A 17491-nucleotide genomic window follows, 5' to 3' on the forward strand; every position below is an offset into this window, starting at 1 on the left:
TGTTTAGATAGAGTACTTTGCCACCTCTTGTCTAACATGGATGAAGGAATGGCTGTTGCTGAGAAATGAAAAAATAGAAAAGAGTCCAGTAGCACCTTTAAGACTAACCAACTTTACTGTAGCATAAGCTTTTGAGAACCACAGTTCTCTTCTTCAGATGCATCAAGGAATGATAGGCTCGTAACTTTGGAAGGAGATGATCTGAGATTTGGATGGCCTGCTTATCAATGGTATGACAAAGTAAAGGTCAATTTGGACTTTAAAAATCATTATATTAGGCAAGCCATCCTGAGAATATGGAATAAATATAAACCGAGACTGTGTCAGAAAACACCTCTTTGGATTTCAACACAGGAAGTGTTTTATAGATGTTAAATGATAACTAAACAGGAGTGGTTGACCTATGGCGATCTAATAGAGTTCTCACAAGGAGTTTGTAAATTAAAGATGAGGGAAGACCTAATAGCTAAAGATTACAAATATCAATGTTTTTTTCATGCATAATTATTAGAAAGGTTTGAATCAGATAAAAATGATGGGGCTGTGTGACCAAGAAAAGACAGAGTTAAAAAAGAAAAAAAAGCTTTGTGCAAACGATGAACATGTTATTTCTAAAATATATAAACTTTTACTGAAATTTGTATGGTAGAAGAATGTGTAAAGACTACTTGATAAAATGGGCTACAAATTTTGGGTATAATATACAAATGGATCAGTGGGAGAATGGCCGTTTCCACATGTTCCTTTTTGATCGGTCTTTTTATGTCCCGAAGCCGAGTCTGCATGACCCGCTGTGGGAATGCACGTTCCACACACATCACTGTAATGTATTTTTTATGTGGAAAAAAAGGGTACACTGGTCGATTCCACACATCCTTAATGGAACTGATTTGTTTCTTTCCAGCGACTCATCTCAAATGTCGTTACCAAAATTATATTTAAAAAAAAACACACATGTGGGATTGCGCTATATCACTGTTGCCTATTTCCATTGTTTGAAAGACATTTTAGAGGAAATAACGTATGTTGCCGCCTTTCCCCCCTTTGTTTCCACCTAACTTATTATTATTATTGGACCTTGATTTTGGTGCCCTTTTTCCAGGTACAATAAATAGCATATTTGTGATTTGTCCGTGGTGCTGTTTTGCCAAGGACGCAGTTACTCATGCATAGGATCAGAGAGCAGGGTTTTTTTTCCCCTCACGTACTGTGAAGGGATGCTTAAGGCATGTACATATTTAATATACTTTATTGCTGTGGCAAACTTGTGAAAAACTGTAAGGAACTAGGTGATGAAAAGGAGTGATTGAGATCTGCTTTCCCTCTGCAGTGCATTGCTGTACTATCAATTCTCACCCCCCCTCCTTTTAATGGAATTTTAAATTTTTCAATAAAATAATTTTTTTTGGGGAAAAATATGTAGACAATGTAGCGTCTCCTCTGTTGGAAGGTACTCAAGTGAAGCTGGCTAAGTCAAAGTAAAGAACAAAAGAAGAAAAACAAAATGCTTTGGGGAATTTGTTTCCATATATGAGCCGTACCTTGAGGCAGGGATTGAACTATATATTGCATGGATTTCAATAAATTTGTTTTCTATTTATCAATTTCTATTTTAAATTTTCAGATTAACTTTTTGAAAACTGAAATGGATAGGAAGAGCAAAATGATCAGAGATCTCCAAAATGAGGTAAGATTGTCATTAAAAAGATTGAAATGAAATAAATATAATATTTGAACATTATAGACTTTCCATAACATATGTTAACATTAGCATTAGTTTTGATTCTGTTATTGTCTTGCTCTTCACCTGCCAGAACTACTTTCCAGCTCTCTGCTGTCCTGCCTTGCCACTTCCCTCCCTCACCCAGGGCTCTGCTGGGCCTCAGAAATAGGGATGGATGGAGTCCGGTGTACTCACTAGCCCATTCCAACCCCTCCTAGGGAGCAGTGCCTTCCTAGCCACAGGTCAACGTCTCACCAATCTCTCTTTCTCAGACTAACTCTCGAACCCTCTCTTATCCCTCTCCCCTGTCACCAACTCCATCCTCAAGGTCCCAGTCCCCCAGGCACCACCTAGCCTCTGAATTAATGGCAGCAAACCACCTGCCAACCTGGCTTCTCTCCCTGGCCCTTTGTTGGTCAGGGAGTTGTTACTGCCATCTCCCTGGGCTGTCTCCACATTCTGGTGTCCACCTTGCTGCAGCCCCGCCATTGCCAGGGCCTTCAGCATTGGACCTCTGCTAGGCCACAGCCAAGCCACAGTGGTGATCTTGGGCCCACCTCAGTGGCCTTTTGGCATCACCACTGCTGTGAGCTGTCCAGCTCGCCCCTGTCCATCCTTCAACTGGGCTTTTGAAGTACCTTCTGATGATGTCGCCCCAGCTTCCATCATCTCCATGCTACCCTAGCTGTGCTCATCCCTTCTATCTTCTCTGTTGGCCCAGTAATATAGGAAGGCTTGTTATAGATGGTAGTTTGACAGAACATGCAGCATGTGAGGGTGGTTGTGAAGTAAAATAGGATTTTTTTTTCTTAAACAAAAGTATAATTAATTTATAGATACATAAGTATCTGGTTGGGGAGTTTTGGTAAGTGTATCAGTTTCCGAATAGTTCTTAAGCTTGGTAGGTTCAAACATAGTTGTATATTCACAAGCCCAGTCACACACACACTACTTTTACACATCAGTCTTCACTAATAGAATGAACTACACACCAACATATATTCACTCAGGCCTTTCCACACAGCTTTCCTGACCTACTTAGATCAATCTCTCACTCAAATATACACAGACTTTCTCTCTCAGGCACACACGTGGTTTGCCTGACTTCAATAGAATAATCACTCTCTGAGATATACAAAGACTACTCTAGGAGCACACACAGTTTGCCTGACTTAGACAGAATTTCTCAGAATATCACACAGAAACTCTCAGGCTGCACACAGCTTGCCTGTTTTGACCAGAATGAATACTTTTCTCTCAGCTCTCTGACTAAACCTGTCATTCAGTCCATGCTCTAGAGTACAGCTACTGTCCAATTGGATAGCATTCAGCTCACCCATCCAGCACCCTTCTATCCTCAGAGACTTACATATTAACTAACAGCAGCAACTTTAAATACCTACATTAGCAGGCAGCAATAAAATCTAAAGTATTTAAATGGAAAACATTTCAGGGCTGTGCTGTAAGAAAATGGTTCAGAGACTAAACAATATTAATGTTTACTGTCTGTAGCTGTAAGCATGCTTTGTTTCAGCAATATTTTTCAGTTTTGTACTGAATTTCTCTTTGTTTTCAAACTTCTACATTCCTTACTCTATTCTATTATTTATTGAATAAATAATTCCATTGGTTATATTGACTAATACTATATAATTCTCCTTGAGTCTCAGTGAGAAAGGTAGACTCATGAAATGTAAATAAGTAAATAAAACTGTAATGGAAACTTAGTTGTTTCTCCCTATCTCAGAGTCTTTGGACCACAAATTATGGAACAGGGAGTTACGCCACAGGCATAGGCCAGCCATTTTAGCTGATTATAAAAGGGAACTTTACAAATTCTTGGAGGATTTGTTCATAAATGGCTGTTAGACTCACAATGATTAAATGGAACTTGGATGTTCCGAAACAGTAACCATCTGAATGCCAGGGCAAGGGCAACAAAAGGGGAAGGTTTTGGCTTCCATGGCTTGTTTGTATGCCTTCTGGGGGAATCTGAATGGCCACTATGTGATTAGATGGAACATGGATGTGATCCAGCACGGTTGTGTTGATGTTCTTGTGAGTGGGCACCTACTCCTGATAATGTTCTCAATTACAACATTTTGTAAGTACTCTATTGCCTATTAAGCAGCAGTCAGTGGTTGCAGTTAGGAAAACCACTAATTTTGTCAATCTGAAAAAGCATCAACTAATATACTACCCACCAAATTACTTTTTTGTTATCCAAAGACAGGGCCAGATTGAGGGGGGGCATGGGGGTAGTCTGCCCCCAGCGCCGCCAAAGAGGGGGCGCCGGGTGCAGCTGCCAGCCACCGGGAGCGCACAGGAGCTGGCGGTGGCAGCACAGGTGTCTGCACAGAGGGCTGGGAGGCTGCCTGCCCCATGGATGGGGCGGCTGGCTTGCTGTGTGCACAGGACATGGAGCACACGGCAAGCCGGCCGCCCCTTCAGTGGGACAGACAAACGTTGCAGGCAGCCTCCAAGCCCTCTGCTCAGCTGCCCGTGCTGCTGCCGCCAGCTCCGCTGTGCACCATGTGCTGGGGCGACTGGCTTGCTGCATGGGCAGCATGCCCGGCCTTGCATGATGACATCACGGAAGTGACATCATCACGCAGTGCTGGGAGCGCGCGTGCACTGTGTGCACGTGGGGGAGGCCACACTTGGGTTGCTCTGGGTGCCAGCAACCCTAGATCTGGCCGTGTCCAAAGATACCTTGAGGCATCTCATTTTCAGCTATAGGTAGCATTGAGAAGCAGCCCAATTTTGAATCTTTCCTATACCATTTTAGAATTTTTTCGTGTTTATAACTCCACCAACTGTTTGAGGCATTTCGTCCTAGATCGAGTGCTTTGATCTTCTTTGACACTTTTTATTTTACATCAGCTTGGTGGGAACATTTTTCACCTACTAGATCCTGCAAAACAATTTAATTTTCCATGTGCACTCCCACAAGTTTCTTTATGATAGATAGATTTTATTAACCTGTCTTTTGGGGAGTCAAATAAAAATCTGTGTTCTCTTTCCACATAAAATGCTTTAAAAGATGCATTAAAAATAAAGGTATGAAACGAGGATCTTATGGCCACTTTGGGACTGCTTGCATCAGTTCAGCCAAATGCTTAGCAGTGCCTAATGATTTTTGATGTATGTCATTCTTTAAACAAGATTTTTGAAAATACAGTGCTTTCACTATTGTGTTTCAGTGACCAAAATCGCAAGCCTTTTTTGTAAACATCCTTGTTGTTTGGATATATTGCGTAGGTCTTGATTGTCTTCTGCTATAAAATTTATCTTTTATGCTTTTAATAGCCCAAGGGAGATATAACAACCCCATTTTGATTCTTCATGAAGGATCACAATATTACCTTAATTCTTAGTTGGATATTTGTGACCCTAGCATTAAGGGATGTGGGGTGGGGGTACGCAGAAAGCAACAAAGAATACAGACAACTTGCTGGAGTTAAAAAGGCCGCAACGTTATTGGTTAACAGCTTACTGAGCATCTGGTGCAGCATGGGGTACAGATCCGAGCAAATGACCATTCTGTCACTCAGTATGCCTGCTGGGGGAGAACCACAGGATGATAGTTAGTGGGATACCATATGGGTGCACACCTCTGTGTGGATCTTCTACAACCTGGGAGTGAGGATGCCTCAATAGCCCCCAAGCTGGGCATGCACCTGCCATGCCTCACTCCAAAGATCCCATAAGGATATCCTCAAATAGGGAAAAAGGGCTCATAGGCCTCATGTCCCCCCAAAAGGATCTGTGCCCAATGCCCAAGCTGCCACTAGAGTCAGAAAACAGCTCCCATTAAAGCTTCTAAAACTGCAACCAACACTGCAAGACATTCTGGACTTTCTGCAACCAAACATCCTGCCGCCATCGGGATGGTACAATGCCTCTAGTTTGAAAGAGATTTCAGGTTGGGAGATCACCAGGCCCTCAGCCTCCTTGATGAAGCAGTCAGCCACCTTTCTCTGGGCCACATTGATCCTGTCCAGGCATGCAGCCCCATGCCATGAGCGCCTTTCCAGAAAGTCTGACCAGAAAAGATGCATCCTTAGAAAATGGCCTAGTAGCTGTCCTAAGTCAGTCACAATGGCATGCATCAAGTCCAGGCCCTGTGGACCACCCAAGCCATTCTTTTCCAGCTGTATGACCAGGGCATTGGGGCACCCCACCATCCTGTGTAACAAAGGAATTTGGCACCAGTGAATCCCACAGCATTCCTCTAATATTAATCCAAGAGATGTCAATGGCCCCCTCCAGTCCAAGCTGTTGGCCCCATCTGGACAATGATGTGTTGAGGCCAGCCCTGTAGATGATGCTGTGACTGTAGATCCAGACAACCTTATGCCGGCCTTTGGAGACTAAAAGAAGGCACATTAGTGGGAAGCCCCCAACCCTGGATGCACATTAGATCTAAAAGAACCTGACTTCCACCTGCCAATGGCCTGGATGCATGGCAGGTGGCAGATGCCCACTGCCATGGTGGAGACCTCAATCTGGAAAGAATGGGTCCTAAACTTAGCCACTGGGAAATAACCTGCTGCTAGGCAGAACATGAGAATACTGGTGAACTGGAACCTGGTCAGGGGGAAGTGAACGGCATGACCAAAGAAGGGGTCTGTGTGCTGAGGTGTGCCAGGTAGGCCCTGGTCACCCGAGCTGGACACAGTGATGTATCAGCTGATGCCCTTGGCAGTGTGTGCTCCCCTTGCCCCTTCTTGTCCATCTTGGGAGTGGTAGATAGTGACGTGGATGCTTGAACTGGATACTGCCACATCCAGGAACCCCAGAACTCACCCCAAGTGTCCTAGCAGGAGTTAGAGGCCAACTCCCCCATCCAGAAAGCCCCAAAGACAGCCAGTATGAAGTCTGTGTCAAATAACCATGCCTTGAAGACAGACCACCAGATGCCTAGGAACGTCTGCAGGGTGTGAGACAGTCTTTTCAAAGTTGTAGGATGATGGTGGTTGGGGGATGCAGGAGACATTCCCCTCTTCCAAAGCCCTCTGGCAGCAAAAGAGTTACAAGTGTCACAATGGCCATGAGCTTTACTAAAAAAGAAAATGACCGCCAGGTGACAAAGCATGGTTCTAGGGGCAAAGCCCTTCTCCCTTAAATGGGCCAGGTAGTGCAAAACCATGGTATCAGATGTCAGCCAGTTGGCCGGGTCCCCAGAATTGGCCACAAAGGCCAGGAAGCTAGATGCAACAGCATAATAAGCCCTGAGGCTGCAAGGAGCAATTGAGTTAAGTATTCCCTGCATTATAGTGTGACCCCAAGTTTCCATAGCTCCTCTGGAAATGGGTCCAGGGAATGGCATGCAGCTGGGACCAGCCTGAAGAAACTATCCATCTGGAATTGAGACAAGGCATCCGCGATGCTGTTAGTAGTACCTGCTACCTACGGTCTGAGAACAAGATATTAACATAGAGACAGACTAGCACAAATTTGGGAACCAAGAGCATGACCTGCTTTGAGAGACAGGATTGCCTATTTAATACCCAAACCACCACCTGATTGTCACACCAGAACCTGACCCACTTGTTCTTTTTTTAAAAAAATAATTTTTTTAATTAAGCTTTATAACATACAACAAATAGAAATCAACGATGAACATCAACGGTAACACAACAACTAATCAATAATAGTTTACAAGTTTTGAATAATATGAACATTACAATAACTTTTAAACAAAGCATACATAATATTACCAAATATCAGAAAACTGAGTCAACGTCTGAGTAATTCTTATTTTGGGATGTAAATCATGCATGTCTATAAATTCAAGAAAAGGGAACCATTTGTCATAGAAATTAGACCTGGCAGGAAAGCGTTCAGCATTGAGGATATTATCATCAATTTTATCCAGGATGAAATGGTCCCATATCTTAGAGAGCCACATCTCTTTAGTTGGCACTTTCTTTAGTTTCCAGACTGAAGCTATCGCTGATTTTGCTGCAACTAAAAAAATTGCTATAAGATTCCTGATAGCTTTTGGGATCTGCGGAATATTCCATTGGTCTAGAAATATAATTGAAGGCGATAATGGAATATCGTAACTCGTAATCTGTTTTATTACTTCCAATATTTCTTTCCAAAATGTGGCTATCCGTGGACAACCCCACCAACAATGAGAGAAGGATCCTACCTCATTGCAACCCTTCCAACACAGGGGAGAGCAAGAGGATGACCCACTTGTTCTTAAGCAAACCCTGCCACATAATAACTGCCGCTGGGATCAGGAAAAGCTCCAAGAAAGTTAGATCCTTCAAGTTGCCAGACCCACCCCAGGTGTCTGGCCATCTTTGAGTGCACCACCATCTCTTCAAGTACACACAGTGGTGTTTGAATGCACCTGCAGGTCCGACCCTAGGTTGCACAGGTCCTGCCAGAACACTACCCCATTGAAATTATTAAGGAAGGCCAGCCAGACCCCAAGGTCATCCTTTATGCCCTTGGCGAGGTCATCCTTCATGCCCTAGGTCATGTGAACATGGGGGGTAAAGCAACTCCACCTTGCCCATTGCCTGTCTAATGACCCTCCCAGGCCGACTTCCAGGCTTAGTGGCTTGTGTGATGGTGTGGCTCTAGCAGCCCCCTTATGCGACATGGCTGTAGCAGCCCATTTGGGTGGAGTGTTATGCCTGACTAACCAAGACTGTGCCAATCACTCTTAAAATGTCAAATCTGGGGGGCGGATCAGCTCTTGGCTGTCTGCACAAAGGCAGGACCCAGGGGAAATGAAGGGTTTTTCTTTCTTTAAAAAAATAATAATAATAATCCCTGCAGAAATGGGAGCCACCAATGGGCTGCATGCCACGGGGGAAAAGATACATGCCTACCCCACCCAGCTTTGAGGCTGAAAAAAGCACTGGAACCAGCTGCTATGCCTCCCCCTGAAGAATAGGAAAGTGGGCTCTGCTGCCACCTGAGACCACTGCGGGGACTACTTGTCGAGAGTGAAGGGGCCTGAAAGCACCGCTGGCAGCTGTGCTGCCACCACCGAATCTTGCCGCCATGTGGCCTCTACATCCTCTGGCTGCTTCTCATTTTGCTCTTCCTCACCTCTCACCACTTACTGTACTCCTCTGTCACCTTCCAACTCATGCCCTCGCTCAAAGCAAGCAGCAAGCCAAGTGATGCGGTACATGACACGCTCCCAGCTAAATAGTTCAGCTGTGGACCTTAGAGGAAATCACACCTCCCAGGCTCACTGCCCAGCCTTGCTCCCTAAATAGCCCAGGCAGTACGCTCTGATTTGTTGGCTCAGGTTTCAACCATGGTGATCTGCATAGCCCCCATAGGAGCTGTTAGGAGCCTCCATGTTGTCGAAGCTTCCATATGCCGTGGCTCCTCCCCAACCCACAGTGTTTTATGTGGGAAGGGTCTTGCCAGTAGCATAGTGATATCTCCAGTGACATGATGACAAGACTTTCACTATGACTGGAAGTGATGTCATCATATCATCAGAGCTGCTGGTAGCATTCAGAAAAAATGTTATGGTTTAACATAGTTTTGGCCTAAGGCTATAGTAACAATGATCCACTCTCATTTCCCCCTCCATTTTTCTCCCACAGATCAGCTGAGTATTGACAGGAAAAGCTGGTGGGGTAAGAGGTCCCCACCAACAACAAGAACCTGTCAATCCTAGTCATAAATAAAACCTGGGGTGGATCTACTCCAGACTCTAGTATACTGAAATTAACATAAAATAAGAAATGAGTTTCAGAATATTAAAGTCTCCCACTTGGGTGTGTTCCCTCCGAGGCTCACTGTTCCATTGTGAGCCCATGTGGTATAGTCAGACCCAGGGACCATTGTGTAGAAAAAGAGCTGCAGGAATTCATTAGCATAAATAATTAGCATATGCTACACCCCTTGATTGGGCCAAAATGTCCAGGATTCAGCTGCTGCGAGACGGGGGAGTGTTCCTCCACCTGGCAGTGGCCTGATCAGGACCATTTTGGTCCCAATCCAGGCCAAAACGGGCCCAAATTGGATCAAAATGGCCATTTGGGGCCCATTTTGGCCCGGATTGGGGCCGAAAAAACCGGGATCAGGTTGGTGCTGGGCAGGGGAGGCTTTGGCCCCAATTCGGGGTCAACTGACTGTTGGGGAACTGCCGGAATGGTGTTCTGGTGCATTCCCCTTTCCAAATGTGCCCGGATCAGACAAGAACTTGACCAAACAGGTTCAAATTTCTCATTCTGCCATATAAGTTTACTTGGACTCAGGATGTATAAAAATAAATGTACTGATAAAGAAAAAAAAGGACAAGAGGAATAGCATATGCACATTCATTTTTGAAGGGTGGGGGAGATTCAGTTTACAGTACCATAGACGAGGGGAAGGATCTTCTTAAGCCTGTTGATTTACAAAATAGATTAACATTTTAATGAGTCCTATACTGCCATAGGCTGAATTGGTCATTGAGCTGGTCATGCCATATACTGATCTAAAAGAAATGATAATCAAACAACAACAAGAAAACCTTGAAGTTATGCCAAAAGCTAATCCATGCTGCCAACAAGTATATGATCAATCCTAAACAGAGTTGTACTCTTCTAAGTCCGCTGAACTTAATGAGTTTAGAAAGGTATGACTCTGCTTAGTATTGTATTGTAAAACCCACAGGTATCCCAGGTCATATGAGTGGGCTTTTGGTTTCAAGATGGGCAATAATTTGGAAACGTCAAAATAAGTAAGATATACTAATGTGCCTTTTGAATACAATATCATATAGATTTGGTGAGTTATTTGATTAATTTTTTAAAAGTTTTTATAGCAAAAGCTCAAAACTGCTTTACCTTCAACCTTCCAAAAACTTCTGAAATGGAAGCTGATGCTATGTTTACTGGGGATTAGGGGCTCAAAATCAATTTCTCTCTTGTTTGAGGAAACGTTCATCCTCCTTTTCAATTCCTTAGTACATTTGCATCATTCCCCTTCATGTTATTAATGCACATGTAGATACTGATTGTAATAAAAAAACTACCCTGCAAATATACTCTTGAAGTCATCATTCATATGATTGCATCAAAATACAGTGGCAAATATTTAAAGATGCACACGTTTGCTCCTGGGCATTTGTAAAAAAAATTTGAAAGGTCTTGTAATGTTTTATATAATTGAGTATTTTCTTTCTGTTTGCTAATGTGGGTTTTTAAAAGTTGTTGCTGTGAGTTCAAATATAGGCCTCTGAGGGGAAAAAAAGAGGGGCTGGATAGGTGAATGGAATGTGACTTGATTGGAGGTGGAGTAATCCTGGCCCTGTTGGCTGGCAATGCAGCACATTTTGCCACCCTGTCAGAGGAATATTGGCAGCATACTCCCTGCTAACTATCCAGGGAACTGGGGAGAGGGTGGAGCCAGATGCTGTAAAAGGTGGCTCCACCACTTGCTCTCTAGCAGTTGCTCTTTGCTTGGACCACCCACTCATCCTGCAGCAGTGTACGTTAAGCCAGTAGCTGGTTATCAAGGCCAGGTAGGAATTTTTTCTCTTCTTCCCATTGGCTAATGGAGTGAAGAGTTTTCACTTACCTTACACTAGAGATGGGCACGAACAGGGGGGAAAACAAACATGATGTTCATTGTGCATTGTCATCCATGAACCGGGACTCACGAACAACCATGAACATGGCCCTGTTCATGAACATGTTCATGGTTGGCTGTTCGTGGGGGCCAGCAGGCTCTCCTCCACCCATCATCCAAGTCAAGATCCCTACTGCACCACTCCCAGAAACCTGACCTGAGCAGGCACCAGGAAAGGTACCAATAATAAATAATAGCTTGGCCCGAGAGCTGGAACTTAAAGGGGTAGATCCCTATCCCACCACTCACAAAAAAAAATTCAAGCTCTAATGTACTCTCTTCATCAAAATGCCAACAGCATCTGTCTCTCCACTGTCTGCAAAGTCAGAGCTGGGAGCCCCCCTCCCCTCTGGTCTTTGCTCCCTTGTTGTAACAAATTTGGAGCTCCACACTTGAAAGGAAGATCTGCCTATCAAGCTAAATTGGGCTTAGATTGGGGTTTCCAGGGTAACAGCAGGAGTTCAGACAGAGTTCAGACAATCCCTGCCTAAGTTGCCAAGGGAATTGATTGCTGGTACCAGACTGTCTGGCTTGATGAACAGCAACGAACAGCAATGAATGAGGCTTGCAACCACCACCTGTTCATTTAGAATGGGGCCTCACGAACAGCGTGTTCGCAAACAGCAGATTAGGCTGTCCGTGACTTTTTTTTTTGTTCATATTGCTGTTTGTGCCCATCTCTACCTTACACTACATCTCTGGGCTAAGGTAACTGACTTGTGGTGGAGCTTTAAATAGGTACTCCCTTGTAGGATAGGGTTTGGGAGAAAGGAGTAGACTGATAAGGACCCTTGGCACATCCCCATTTGAAAGGGAGTTGGAGTGTGTCAGGATCTCTGGTATTATTTGACAGCTGCCAGCTGAGAGGGAAGGCTGCTATGTAGGACCCCACGTACAAGTACAGCCCTCATTGTTTGATGGCTGGAGTGCTATAGACTTGGTGGGGGTTCCATTTGCCTGGCTGGCTGAGTCTCAACCATGCACATTGGATGGCTCATGCTCAGAGCAGTGGGGCTCATACAGACAGGTCAGGGCAGAGGTCCAGGGGTGACCCCAGGGCCTGACCTGTACCACTAGTTAGGCCCTTGCTGTATTAAGTAATGTTATGTTGTTGTCAAATAAAATGGCCCTTTAGTTCCCAACACCTGAGTTTGCCTCTTCTTTCTGTCTGGTGGGGGGGGGGACTGCATTTTTTAGTCAGTTCTGAGGGAAACGTTTTCAGTTCCCCTTTGTATCTCTTAGATAGATATTATTCTAGTTAAGCAACCTGTGTGGAGCCTGAACTGTGTGTTTCTAAGAGAAAGTATTCTGCAAAGTTCAATGAAATGATATGCTCCTGAGAGAGTTTGTGCATTTCTCAGAGAAAGGATTCTGGTTCAACCAGGCAAACTGTGTGGAAACCTGAGAGTCTAATTCTGTCTAAGTCAAGCAAACTTTGTGCATGCTTGGGGCAGTCTGTGTATATCTGAGAGAGGGATTAATCTACAGGTCAGGCAAGCTATGTGGGAAGGTCCGAGTGGATCTATGTTGTATGTATTTAGATTAAAGTTTATTCTGTCAGAGAAGCTCTGTATGTAAAATTAGCTGTGTGGCTGGGCTTATGAATATATAACTGTCTTTGAAACCATCAAGCCTAAGAATATTCTGAAACCAATATGCTTTTCAAAACTCTGCAACCATTATATTTATGTACATGCAAATAAATTCTACTTTTGTTAAAGAAAAAAGATACCTTTTTATCACAATCACCTCATGTGCTGACCATTCTGTCAAACTGCTATCTATAACAAATCTTCCTGTATTACAAGTTAAACTATGGAGGTCTAAGGCGAAAGCCTTTCATGATAGTGAAAACCTTTTGAGGGAGTCAAGCAGGCAGCAATATAAATGTCACACAAACACAAAAGGGAACGTGTTCTCAAGGTAAAAGCCTGTGTAAAGCAGAGAACACCTGAAGTGCTGTGTGAGTGGAAATAAAGAGTGTTAATTGTGACCTGAGCTCTATTGAGGTATAAGTTTAAGATAATGTAATTAAAGGTCCAAAGGATTAAAGGTTTTTAAAAGGTATAAAAACAAACACGGAAAATCACTATACGGTGGTTCAAAACTTTAATAAATCAGTACAGATCTTAATTCCACCATGGATACAATCACACCAAGATTACTTTGAGGGGCATGATACGTAGAATTTATCAATGCACTTGTTCACATCATTGGCAGAAAATGTGCATAGGAGCCAAAAGTTGCAGGAGTTGCAAAGCAGTGCTCTGTATCAAATTCAGAATTTAGAATTTCAGAACATTTCTAGAAAATATAACATTTAAAAATTCGTTATCTAGTGCATGAATCACAGGATGTATGGCATCTGCATGTCAGTGTTATTGCCAACAGCAAGGAGATAAGCACTGGATAATATGCACTGATAAGGAGCTTTAAAATATTAATACTGTTGTGCAGTGTTGGCAGTAAGCGTTTCCTGCACAGCATGCTCCTAGGATAAGTAATGATTACGTAGGGCCTGGATCCTGTGTTGGTGATTCTTTATGCTGTCCTTCCTCATTATTTAAATGTGCTGTGCTGAATGCTGATCCTGTATGTATGCTGAACACACATTCACATCGTAGGATTTATGTGATCTGTACCTTGATCTTCCTTTGGCATGTTTGTTTGTTTTTATTCACTAACAGGATTCCTTGGTTGTGATCATTTATTTATACTTAAGAACATAAGAAAAAGTCTTGCTGCATCTGACCAAAAGTCTATTTAGTTCAGCATCATGTTCTCCACAGTAGTTGCTTCTAGAATCCAAAGCTTCCCCTTATTGTTCCCAAATAAGTAACTGCATGCCTTTATTTAAAGTACATACTTTTTTTCCCTTTTAGGCCACTTGTACAGATTTACATAACTTATCTCTAATGTAAATAGACATGTCTAGTTTTTATTTTGACCTTTGAATCATCTGGATGCTATGAAATCAAACCTGCCTTTTGAAATATATCCAGATTTTTAATGTTTGCTTGAACTTATTGACCCAGCTTAGAAAGGACTCTGTTATTACTTTCGACAAAGCATCTTTTGATGAAGAAACAAATCCTAGAAAGTGAAGTAAAAGCTGCACTCAAAACAATTGGGAGAAACAAAGCACCTGAAGTAGATGGAATACCAATAGAGCTATATCAAACTACAGAAATGGAGTCCATCTGAATATTAACAAGAGTCTGTCTACAAATATGAAAAACAAAACAACAGTCCATGGACTGGAAACACTCAGTATACATTCCAATTCCAAAAAACGGGATGCCAAAGAGTGCAGCAACTATCAGACTATCGCGTTAATTTCCAATGCAAGCAAAGTGATGCTCAAAATTCTACAGCAAAGACTCTTACCATGTATGGATTGAGAAATACTGGATCCAGAAAGCTGGATTCAGAAAAGGAAGAGGACCAGAGATCAGACTGCAAATTTACAATGGAATATATTAGGGAAATTCAAAAGAAGATCAGCTTGTAGACTGCAGTAAAACTTTTGTCTATGTGGATCATGAAAAGCTATGGAGAGTGTTAAAAGAAATGGGGGTGCCACAAAATCTTATTGTTTTGATGCGCAACCTGTACTCTGGACAAGAGGCTACTGTTAGGACAGAATATGTTGCAACAGAATGGTTTCTAATTGGCAAGGCTGTCAGATAAGGCTGTTCAACTTCTATGCAGAGTATAAGGAAAACTGGATTAGATTTAGAAGATGGTGGACTGAAAATTGGTTAAAGGAACATTTTTAATTATGCACATTAATAGTTATAATATTGAAAGAAAGTCATTAAACATTGATAACTAAGAAATCTTCTGTTACATATTAATAATAATTTACATGCCCTTGTAACCATGAATTTTCTTACAAATGAGTATTTCAACTTGGATTTCCATTAAAGGTTGATATACTAAATGATAACAACTCTTAACCTTATTATAGAGGATTTATATCATAAACATAGACGATTGAACTACTTTGATAATGATTAGATTATTAATAAAAATACTGGTTGTTGTGGATTTTCCGGGCTGTATAGCCGTGATCTTGGCATTATAGTTCCTGACGTTTCGTCAGTGTCCCAGTCCCAATGGAGACAAACTGACAGAATCTCTGGCTGCAGTGGGACAGAGGGCAAAGACCAGAGAGCCACACTTTGGTTCTCTTTATATATAAAATATATAATCACACATATACATAGAAAGAACATGAGACAGTTATTCATTATGCTTGCCTATATCCATTATCTAGTTTTTCACCTCCTATATTTCATCCTACTACATTTTTAACGGTGAATTCTATTGTATCATATACTATTATACTTAATATTACATTACATTTGATCATTGTATTTATTTGTCATCCATTTGTAGAAGGGATCCCATGGTGCGGGAAAGTCTTCTTCCATTTGTCCTTTCATTAGTGAAGTTAATTTGTCCATTTCTACAGTTTCCATTACTTTCACTATTAACTCTTCTTGCTGAGAGAACACACTTTGGTTCTCTTGGGCAAACATCTTGGGTCTTCATTGGCTACAAGTGATGGACCCAACCTCCCTTCCTCATAGAATCCACTACTGGTGGCTACTACTGCCTCCCTCATCAAATGGCCCTACTACATGACAGCAGCTGATTGCTCAGCCAGCTACTACAGCTATTGGTTGTTGTGGATTTTCCGGGCTGTATAGGCGTGATCTTGGCATTATAGTTCCTGACATTTCACCAGCAGCTGTGACTGGCATCTTCAGAGGTGTAGCACCAAAAGACAGAGATCTCTCAGTGTCACTGAGAGATCTCTGTTTTGTCTGGATTTCCAGTGTAACTGTGACACTGAGAGATCTCTGTCTTTTGGTGCTACACCTCTGAAGCTGCCAGTCTTTTGGTGCTACACCTCTGAAGATGCCAGTCACAGCTGCTGGCAAAACGTCAGGAACTACAATGCCAAGACCACAGCTATACAGCCCAGAAAATCCACAACAACCATCGTTCTCCGGCCGTGAAAGCCTTCGACAATACAATAAAAAATACTGTTTAAGGAAGATATTTTCAATATATATAATGATTAAATAAGTATTATTATGAAGTCAAACCTTTTACCCATCGATTACAGATATTAATAGAAGAACCAACAACGACAATATATACTCATTATTGTAACCCTTATAAACCTTGCTAAATTAACCCCCTTTCTCCTCCCATCTCCCTCTGTCCCCTCTTACTTTACTAAATAGTGCTATTTAAATTGGATTAATTAAGTTGCTTAATAACAGTTCTCTATAGCCCAAGAGTAACCCCCTATAGACTATTTGGCCTACTACTACCAACTTGGAGAACTGTAAATAACTGGAGGTCCTGTCTGTGAGCTCCATTCTCTTCCCACCATGCCTCTAATCTGATATTACATATATGCATTTTACAGTCATAACATTTTACAGGATATTTTAGTTTGCTATCAACTTGGATTTTAACATTTCAGTCTGTTTTTTCTTTCTTGTTAAATGTGTCTTGCTTGGGTCTTATTTTCATTAAAGGGTGATAACGAACTGAGCATTTTTCTTTTCTGTGATATTCTATTGAAAAAGTCTCAATGCCGAGATCTTGCAGTAATGTCTTTCCAGCTTCCTGATCTAAAACTTGGTAGATTGTATCTTGTATTTTTACTTGAAGATGTGTATAATTAGTCCATTTATATTTTACTTGGGCTTTTCTCAATGCTTCTGTTCAGGGGTCATTTCCTAGAAAAAGAACTGCAGGAACTCATTAGCATAACTCATTAGCATATCTCATTAGCATAAGCCACACACCCTGACATCACCGGAAGTGTGTCAGAAGGCAACATCCACCCCTCAGGCCCCTTTCTGCAAAAGTCTCCAGGTATTTCCTTAAAGCAGAATGAAATCAAAGCAGCTTACCCTCCTCTGGAGAGCCAGCCCTGCTTGCACCCACTCACTCACTCACTCTTTCAAGTCACAAATGAAAATAAAGCAGCATGAATTCCAAGCAGTTTGCATTCCTTTGGAGCTCAGCACCACTCAGCTTGCACTCACTCATTTTCTCCCCCCCCCCAGTCACAAATGAAAGTAAAGGAGCAGAGCAGAATGAATCCAAGCAGCTTGCCTTCCTTTGGAGCTCAGCACC

General features: G+C 42.4%; 1 protein-coding gene across 1 annotated transcript in view; it reads left to right on the plus strand.

Annotated features, from left to right (window-relative positions):
• The window catches only part of LUZP2 (leucine zipper protein 2), a 783097-nt gene that overhangs the window by 398180 nt on the left and 367426 nt on the right, over nt 1–17491 (plus strand). Inside the window, exon 5 of the mRNA XM_054971879.1 lies at nt 1625–1687. Coding sequence (XP_054827854.1) covers nt 1625–1687 — 63 coding nt within the window. The remainder of the gene's footprint in view (nt 1–1624; nt 1688–17491) is intronic.

Source organism: Eublepharis macularius, chromosome 2 (genome assembly GCF_028583425.1).
Source record: "Eublepharis macularius isolate TG4126 chromosome 2, MPM_Emac_v1.0, whole genome shotgun sequence".
NCBI classification, from domain to species: domain Eukaryota; kingdom Metazoa; phylum Chordata; class Lepidosauria; order Squamata; family Eublepharidae; genus Eublepharis; species Eublepharis macularius.